General features: G+C 39.4%; 2 protein-coding genes across 2 annotated transcripts; both read right to left on the reverse strand.

Annotated features, from left to right (window-relative positions):
- On the reverse strand, positions 1-582 carry LOC126622914 (KDEL-tailed cysteine endopeptidase CEP1-like; the record flags this gene model as incomplete). Its single annotated transcript, XM_050291595.1, has 1 exon — positions 1-582. A coding segment is annotated over one exon (414 nt), but the record flags the coding sequence as incomplete, so codon positions are not given.
- Positions 583-6,218: 5,636 nt separating this feature from the next.
- Positions 6,219-7,079, reverse strand: LOC126622915 (senescence-specific cysteine protease SAG39-like). Its single transcript, XM_050291596.1, has 2 exons — positions 6,555-7,079; positions 6,219-6,427 (listed from the first exon to the last, which is right to left on the reverse strand). Exons 1-2 carry the CDS (start codon positions 6,991-6,993, stop codon positions 6,219-6,221), a joined length of 648 nt encoding a protein of 215 aa, XP_050147553.1. The 5' UTR covers positions 6,994-7,079.
- Positions 7,080-9,425: the final 2,346 nt, after the last annotated feature.

Below are 9,425 nucleotides of genomic sequence, written 5' to 3' on the forward strand. Positions count from 1 at the left end.
TTATGATCAATCAGTCTCGCCCGAATGCAGTTCTTCTTTTGTTTTCATTGAGCATATTTTAAGCAAGTACAATAGACAGGCATTTTTTCACAGCCTATGGGTTTTCTTGGTAGTACTTATAGCCTATAGGCAAAGTGAAAAAGCTCACCTCAGCCCTTGATTAATACATTACATAATTGGATAGGAAGCTTGCATAGCGAGGCCACAAACACCTTCTGGGGCATCAGCGTTTCTAAGAATCTTCATGTAACCATTATCACCCCACCTTTCGGCCCATGAGTTCTTGATTAACCAATAGGGGGTGCCATCTTCCGTTGTCCCATACCCAATGATGGTAACAGCGTGGTTCAATTCTGTCCCACAACTATCATCAGTGAACAGGCCCCCGGAATAGAGCTGAAAGGCTTGTGAGGCAGCGATGGCAACGGAGACTGGTTGCACGGATACAGCCTTGAGCAAATCGGTTTCACTGTTGGGAGTTACCCTTGCATAATTAGTTATCTTGGCAGCAGCCTCATTTGCCAGGTTCGTATCACATGTTCCATCCGAACCCTGGTATGGGTAATTTGTTGAATTGTGGCCAAGTGGCCAAGTGGACAACAAAACAAAACAACTTTCGGCTAATAAACAAACCAAAATAAAAAAAGGTGAAAGACATCATGATGAGGAGGCATCATGATTATGTTTGTTGAAAAGAAAAGTTGATGGTCATGATGATGTTTTTGAATTTTTTATTGGGTGATGATGATGTCTCTTTGGCTTTTTCTTAAAGAAAAGAATAAGGGTTCGGTTGGTGCAATAAGAGAGAAAAAAAAGGCTCATTTTTTTTAGAGAAGAGTGAGTAGAGAGCTGCAGAGAAAAGGAGTGCATCAGAAAAATAGAAAGGGTGCAGCAACCCTTCGTTGAAGAGAAGAAGAAAGTGCTCTTCTTTTTGTTAGCAATCATCCATCATAATTGTTGTTGTAATAGCTTTGAGCTACATGTATAGAGAAGAAATTATTCATTATATTTCTTTCTCTATTTGTTTCTGTGGTGTGTGAGAGCTATTGGTGTATTAGGTTATTTGGGTTGTGAGATTGCCAACACTTTGTAAACTCCCATTTGGTTGATAGTGGATTATTGGGTGAGCTCCTACTGCTCCGAGGACGTACTCCAGTTACACTGACTGTTGAGGAACCTCGTTAAAATCTTGGTGTCTTTAATATTTTGTTCTTGCATTTTCATTTGGTAAATTTCCTGTGGGTTAGCTTGAGTTGGTTCCAACGGGTTTGGTGCTATCCTAGCACAACAATTGGTATCAGAGCACTAGTTGCTCTTGGGTACTGTCTAGTTGCCAAAGATGTCAGACGGGCAAGATGAGAATCCTTTTGGAAGCACCTCCGGGTTTGCAAGAACTACAGTGCAAAATGCAAAGTTCGAAGTTGAAAAGTTTGATGGCACAAACAACTTCGGGATGTGGCAATGTGAGGTCAAAGATGTGTTGGCTCAACAAGATCTACTTACCGCTTTGGGAGAGAAGCCGGAAGCTATGTCGAAGCCGGAATGGGAGAAATTAAATTTGTGGGCTTGCTCTTCAATTCGGTTGTGCCTTGCAAAAACTCAGAAGTATTTTGTGATGCGGGAGACGGTAGCAAGTGTGTTGTGGCAAAAATTGGAAGACAAGTATATGACGAAGAGTGCAGAGAACCGGCTACACTTGAAGAAAAAGCTCTACCGCTTCCAATACAAAGAAGGTACAAAAATGATTAGACACCTTGATGCTTTTAATAAGTTGATTGCCGACTTGTTAAATTTAGATGAGGATATTAAGGATGAAGATAAGGCCTTAATATTGTTGAATTCCTTGCCGGACTCTTATGAGCATTTTGTTACCACTATTATGCATGGTAAAGAAACTATGAAATTTGAAGATGTGTCAAATGCCTTGATGAATTATGAAATGAGGCATAGAGATAAAAATCATGATAGTACCTCTGAAGCTTTATTTGTTAGAGGTAGATCATCGGAGAGGAAGTCATCTTCTAGTAGGAAAAAATCACAGTCTCGACCTAGAGGAAACTCTAAAGGTAGAAAACCTTTGGAAAGGGATGAATGTGCCTTTTGTCGTAATAAGGGCCATTGGAAAAAAGATTGTCCTAAATTGAAGACCAAAGGCAAAGAAAGTTCTGAAGCTAATGTTGCTGAGGTTGAAACAGATTTTTCTGATTTTGCTTTAACCACTTCCTCATCATTTGATTGTGCTACTAAGTGGGTGTTGGATACGGGTTGTACTCATCATATGACTCCTCACAAGGATTGGTTTTCAAGCTTGAAAGAGTTTGATGGTGGCGTTGTGTTCATGGGAGATGACAATCCTTGCACAACAAAAGGGATTGGTACAGTTCGTTTGAAGTTGCATGATGGCATGGTTAAAGAGTTGACAGGTGTTCGGTATGTACCGAATTTGAAGAAAAATCTTATTTCTTTGGGTACTTTGGAATCCAAGGGTTTCATGTTTCATTCAGATGGACAGACATTGAAAGTTACTTATGGTGCACTTGTTGTGATGAAAGCTCCTAGATGTAGCCATTTGTATTTATTGCAAGGAAGCACTGTGACAGGTGAAGCATCTGTAGTCTCAGAAAATATGGGCACATCTGATTCAGATACTACTAGACTGTGGCATATGAGATTAGGCCATGCCGGTGAGAAAGCTCTACAAGGGCTTGTGAAAAAAGGTCTTCTAAAAGGTGCCACGACTTGTAAGCTTGATTTCTGCGAGCATTGTGTCTTAGGGAAGCAAACTAGAGTGAAGTTTGGTACTGCTGTACATCAGACGAAGGGCATTCTTGATTATGTGCATTCGGATGTTTGGGGTCCTACAAAGACTCCCTCTTTGAGTGGTAGACATTGGTTCGTGACCTTTGTTGATGATTATTCAAGAAGGTCTTGGGTCTACACTATGAAGCACAAGAGTGAGGTGTTAAGCATTTTCTTGGGTTGGAAGAAAATGGTCGAGAACCAGACTGGAAGAAAGATTAAGATTTTGAGATCGGATAATGGTGGTGAATACACATCCGATCCTTTCTTTAAAGTTTGCAAAGAAGAAGGAATTGTGAGACATTTCAGTGTTCGGGGAACTCCACAACAAAATGGAGTTGCAGAAAGATTGAATCGAACCTTGCTTGAGAAGGTTAGATGTATGTTGTCTCAGTCGGGTTTAAGCAAGTCATTTTGGGCAGAGGCAGTTAATTATGCATGTCACATCATCAACCGATTACCCTCAGCTGCTGTTCAGGGTAAGACACCAATGGAGGTATGGACTGGAAAACCTTCTTCTGATTATGACTATATCCGTATTTTTGGTTCACCTGCTTATTTTCATGTGACTGAAAATAAACTTGATCCTAGAGCCAAAAAGGCTATCTTTCTTGGTTTTAGTAGTGGTGTCAAAGGTTACAGGTTGTGGTGCCCAGAGATGAAAAAACTTGTAATCATCAGAGATGTGACATTTGATGAAGAAAGTATGTACAAAGGCTCTGAGAAGAATGTGAAAGATGTCCAACAGGTGGAGCTTGAGAAAGTTGCCTCTGGTACTTCAAATCCTATTTCCGCTGATGTCGAAGCCACTACAAGTGAAGAAGTTGGAGACCATGAGGATGTTGAAGAAGTTGAACTTGAAGATTCTATTCAAGTTGAAGAGGAAGTTTCACCTCAAGAGTCTATTGCCAAGAATAGAGGAAAGAGACAAATTACCAAGCCAGCTCGGTATAGTGACTATGTTTCTTTTGCTCTTCCTATTATCACTGATGAGATTCCATCCAATTTCGAGGAAGCCATTGAGAGTGAGGAGAAGAAGAGGTGGTGCAATGCCATGGGTGATGAGATGAATTCTCTCTTGAAGAACAAGACTTGGGAGTTAGCTAAATTGCCTAAAGGCAAGAAAGCTATCGGTTGCAAATGGGTGTATGCCAAGAAGGAAGATGCTGATGAGAAAAGCAATGTGAGATTTAAAGCAAGATTAATTGCTAAAGGGTATGCACAAAAGGAGGGCATTGACTACAATGAAATATTTTCTCCGGTTGTGAAGCACTCCTCAATTCGTATTATGTTAGCTCTTGTTGCACAATATGATCTTGAGCTTGTGCAACTCGATGTGAAGACGGCTTTCCTACATGGTGATTTGAATGAAGAGATCTATATGTGTCAACCGGATGGGTATATAGTGAAAGGGAAGGAAAATTTGTTTTGCAAATTGAAGAAATCACTTTATGGCTTGAAGCAATCTCCAAGGCAATGGTATTTGAGGTTTGATAAATTTATGAGATGCCAAAATTATTCTAGAAGTCAATATGATCATTGTGTGTACTTCAAGAAGTTGCAAGATGGGTCTTTCATTTATTTGTTGATATATGTTGATGATATGTTGATTGCCTCAAAGAATGTTGAAGAGATTGAAAAATTGAAAAAGCAAATGAAGAATGAGTTTGAGATGAAGGATCTTGGTGAAGCGAAGAAGATCCTTGGCATGGAGATCACTAGAGATAGAGAGAAGGGTTTGGTTAGTTTGAATCAAAGACAATACCTTGAGAAATTGATTCGGAAGTTTGGAGTTCATGATTCAACCAAACCGGTTAGTACCCCTTTGGCTCCTCATTTTAAGTTGAGTTCTCTACAGTGTCCTAAAAATGATAAAGAGAAGCTACAAATGAAAAATATACCATATGCAAATTTGGTTGGTAGTTTGATGTATGCAATGGTATGCTCTAGACCGGATATTGCTCATGCAGTTGGCATGGTGAGTCGATATATGCATAATCCAGGTAAAGAGCATTGGCAAGCAGCTAAGTGGATATTGAGATATCTCCATGGTACTCGAGATGTTGGTTTATGCTTTGAGAGGGATGACTCTGGTATTGGTCATTTTGCAGTTGGTTATGTTGATTCAGATTATGCAGGTGATCTGGATGGAAGAAAATCTACTACAGGCTGTGTTTACTATGGCTAAAGGACCAGTTTGTTGGAGGTCCATTTTGCAGTCGTCTGTTGCCTTGTCTACTACAGAGGCTGAATATATGGCAGTTGCTGAAGCTATAAAGGAGGCCATTTGGATACATGGGCTGATTAGAGATTTGGGGGTTGATCAGAAGCAGGTGGAGGTACATTGTGATAGTCAGAGTGCCATTTATTTGGCTAAGTATCAGGTTCATCATGCGAGGACCAAGCACATAGATGTGCGTTATCACTTTGTTCGTGAAATTGTTGGTGAAGGGGAAATCATTCTCCAGAAGATTCCAACTAAAGACAACCCCGCTGATATGTTGACTAAGGTTGTTGGTGTAGCCAAGTTTGTTCATTGTTTGAACTTGGCTCACATTTTGCCTATATAAAGAAGGCGTTGAGCAGTAGGAGTTTTGGAGCATTTGGCTCGGCATGAGTTGTTCTCTTGCTAGTGTTTGGGAGTGATGTTGTGTGTTAATTGTGTTGGTTGGTTTATCATGGCGTTTTTTGGAACTTGGTCAAGGTGGAGATTGTTGAATTGTGGCCAAGTGGCCAAGTGGACAACAAAACAAAACAACTTTCGGCTAATAAACAAACCAAAATAAAAAAAGGTGAAAGACATCATGATGAGGAGGCATCATGATTATGTTTGTTGAAAAGAAAAGTTGATGGTCATGATGATGTTTTTGAATTTTTTATTGGGTGATGATGATGTCTCTTTGGCTTTTTCTTAAAGAAAAGAATAAGGGTTTGGTTGGTGCAATAAGAGAGAAAAAAAAGGCTCATTTTTTTTAGAGAAGAGTGAGTAGAGAGCTGCAGAGAAAAGGAGTGCATCAGAAAAATAGAAAGGGTGCAGCAACCCTTCGTTGAAGAGAAGAAGAAAGTGCTCTTCTTTTTGTTAGCAATCATCCATCATAATTGTTGTTGTAATAGCTTTGAGCTACATGTATAGAGAAGAAATTATTCATTATATTTCTTTCTCTATTTGTTTCTGTGGTGTGTGAGAGCTATTGGTGTATTAGGTTATTTGGGTTGTGAGATTGCCAACACTTTGTAAACTCCCATTTGGTTGATAGTGGATTATTGGGTGAGCTCCTACTGCTCCGAGGACGTACTCCAGTTACACTGACTGTTGAGGAACCTCGTTAAAATCTTGGTGTCTTTAATATTTTGTTCTTGCATTTTCATTTGGTAAATTTCCTGTGGATTAGCTTGAGTTGGTTCCAACGGGTTTGGTGCTATCCTAGCACAACATAATTTTCTTCACTGGCAATTCCTCCGTTCCGTTGAATGTATGCAAAGGCTTTAGCCATGTCACCACCTTGGCAGCCAGAGTTACTTGTATCACAGTCCACAAGTTGTTGCTCAGACAGTGAGATCAATTGGCCAGTTTTGATTTTGGTAATCCCTTCGACTGCTGCCACTGCAGAAAATGCCCAGCAACAACCTGCATGTACTCAAACAAACAGATACGAATTAATTTCCGTAGGAAAGAATGCATGAAGAACGTAATTAAAAATATATATGTACGAGTAAGCTTGGCCCAATATTAATATGGTGGTTGGTGCTCTTACCACAGTCCCCTTGATCTTTTACAGGAGTAACAGCATCTTGCTCCCTCCAGTCAATGCTTGGGGGAACATCCGTCAGGCTTAGGTTTTCGTGCGTAAAAGATGCATCTGCGGATGAGGTTGATTCAGTGGGCTTCTTGTATCCAGTATGATGTCTGAGAAATTCTTCATGGGTCATATCAGAAAATTGATTGATGCTTAGCTTGTATGTCTTCTTCCCTTCACTGTTGAATTTCTCCACGAATTCCACATTGTTCTTGAATATGTGGAAACGCCTTTCCTTCTCTGCGCTGTCCTGGTAAACGCGCCCAAACTCTTCCATCCATTGCTCATGTTTTGCAGCAATGGAAGCTTCGTACAATGTGCGGGACGTGGCTTGAGATGCCAAGGTCCCCAAGGTGATGAGTATGGCAACAATTAAAATGTTTCTTTCAAACGCCATTGCTCACAAAGCACCACTGATGATGAGAGGGGCGTTCTGTATCGACAATGGCTTTGATTTAAAGTTGTGATTGGTGTGAAGAAGCAAGCATGCTATTGCGGGTTTATATAGAAGACGATCAGAACCTCCTGTATGTGCACTTTGATGGAACTCTTAGGATGGGAATTTCGTAGGAGTCTTTTCCCATTGGGTTTTAGTCGCCATGAAATTTCCAAGCACATTTCACAGTTGACGACCACATAAATTTTTTTATCAATCAGTCTGGCCCGAATGCGATTCTTGCTTTTGTTTTCTCCGGGGATTTCACACAAAGAAGTTCGAATGACTCAGTCAACCGATGAATCAAGGGTTGTCTATTGACCTGATGACTACAGGTCCTTTTCTATTTGCCGGAGTCTCTGCCCTTTGGCTTTTAGCTGCCGTGAATGGTGCTGATGACTGCAAGTTTTACAGTCTGCAGTCCTTAACCGTGTACATACCGTACCGTGTTAAGGACTGCAGTCTTTGATGCTTATTTTTGAAGTTCAAGTACTAAAATTGGTAAGCCAATGCAGTTGCCCTCCAACTCAGAGTTTCCAAACTAGCTGTCATAGTGTTTGTTGTAATTAAGGTTCCTTTTTCAAAACTAATTTTCTTGAGGTTTGCAGATCTTCTAAATTATTTTATGCTAAACTAATTGATAAAAAGTGCTGTAGAATTTTGGTTTCAAAGTGTTTTCTATTTCATAAGTAATTTTGAATGTACAATGCGGTATGTATAGGCGAGAGGAACTGATGGTTACAAGCAACCATTTTTACATGGAACCCTAGAGACCGGTTAAACCTAGGACACAAGCTTTTCCTTAATTTAAGGTGATTTACATCAAATCCAAGACTAAGAAGTAATCAACAAGTTAAGTGCCTTAAATCAAGGAGTTGGAAAATTGGCGGTTGACTTGTGTATCCATGATTACTTGTAGACTTGAAATGAGACGACATGCTAGGGTTGCTGTTGCTAGGGTTTAGTGTGACTGGTTCCAACACTCCCTCTCAAGCTAGATCGTGAAGTGTAGTCGAGCCAAGCTTGCTCAAAAGCCTGTGTAACTGAGAAGAGGGTAAAGCCTTAGTGAATAAGTCAGCCAATTGATCATGGCTTCGAGTGAATTGAGTCTGAATGACTTGTGTTTGAACTTGAGCTCGGATGAAATGGCAGTCCACCTCAATGTGCTTGGTTCTTTCATGAAAAACAAGATTAGCTGCAATGTACATGACAGCTGGTTATCACACATTAGAGACATGGGGGCTTGATGTGAGAACCCTAAATCTGAAACCAACCCTTTAAGCCAAATCGGTTCGCATGCAGTGGCTACCATTTTTCGATACTCCGCTTCAGCACTAGATCGTGCTATAACAGTTTGCTTCTCACTCTTCCATGTCACAAGGTTTCCCCCAACGAAAGTGCAATATCCAGCGATAGATTTTCTATCAATTGTACTACCTACCCAGTCTGCATCTGTGTAAGCATTGATTTGTGTGGACTGATTGTTTGACATAAGAATGCCTCTATCTCTATAGCCAGAGCACTATTAAATGACGCTGGATATGCGAAAAAAAAATTGGGATAGACAGGGCTCACAAGGAAATTTGAGCTTTCATCAGATAAAATATCTTTTTTTTTAATTCATGTTAATATACAGTAATTTATTTTATTTAATTTTGTTTTCGGACTCGAATGCTGTTGTCTTCCGAAGTCCTCTGTAATCAAGGTAAGCAATTTGAAAATTTTGGTGGATTGAAATCAGAGTTTCAATTTACCCATTTGTTTAGATTTGATTTTATTGAAGCAAATTTATGCATATTTTCCATCAGTTTTTTCTTCTGTTACTTTGGATAGGTCCTATTGTCTAGATTTTGAGCATCTTCTTTTGGGAGTGATTAATAGCTACCATGATAGGTTAGTTTTATACTCTTTCTAAAAAAAAAAATTAATGCATAGTATTTAAATGTTGTGGCATTTTAAAATTCTTGCTTCTGTGGTTGTGATATGATATTATATATTTGCTTTATTTAATTACATTTTAGGTGTGATGAAAATTTAAATTTAAATTTCATTATTTTCTTCCCAGCTATCAATCTGTAGCTTGGCATTTACAATTTTTTTGCACATGCTGTGAAAAAGAACTAGAAATAGCAAAAGAAATCAGGGGATACAGAAGATCATACTTCTGACACTGCAAATGGAATAGAAATGTTCAATGAAAATGTTTGCCATGCTGATGGTGCACATGCACAAGGTGATGGCATACTAACAGAATGGTTGTTCTTTTGCTTTGATGTAGAAGTAAGAAGATTGTTTTGCCTCTTATGTATCCTACTTCTACGACATTTTTAGAGCGTCAGTAGCATCTCTGTTTTTATATTACTTACACATGAGCGCGAACACATATATATATA

Source organism: Malus sylvestris, chromosome 5 (assembly GCF_916048215.2).
Source record: "Malus sylvestris chromosome 5, drMalSylv7.2, whole genome shotgun sequence".
Lineage (NCBI taxonomy): Eukaryota > Viridiplantae > Streptophyta > Magnoliopsida > Rosales > Rosaceae > Malus > Malus sylvestris.

Bases quoted from the DNA above. Each gene is read 5' to 3' on its own strand.
- LOC126622915 (XM_050291596.1), bottom strand. From the start codon at position 6,993: ATGGCGTTTGAAAGAAACATTTTAATTGTTGCCATACTCATCACCTTG. The intron at 6,428-6,554 runs GTAAGAGCACCA...GAGTACATGCAG, and splicing joins AAAAGATCAAGGGGACTGTG to GTTGTTGCTGGGCATTTTCT.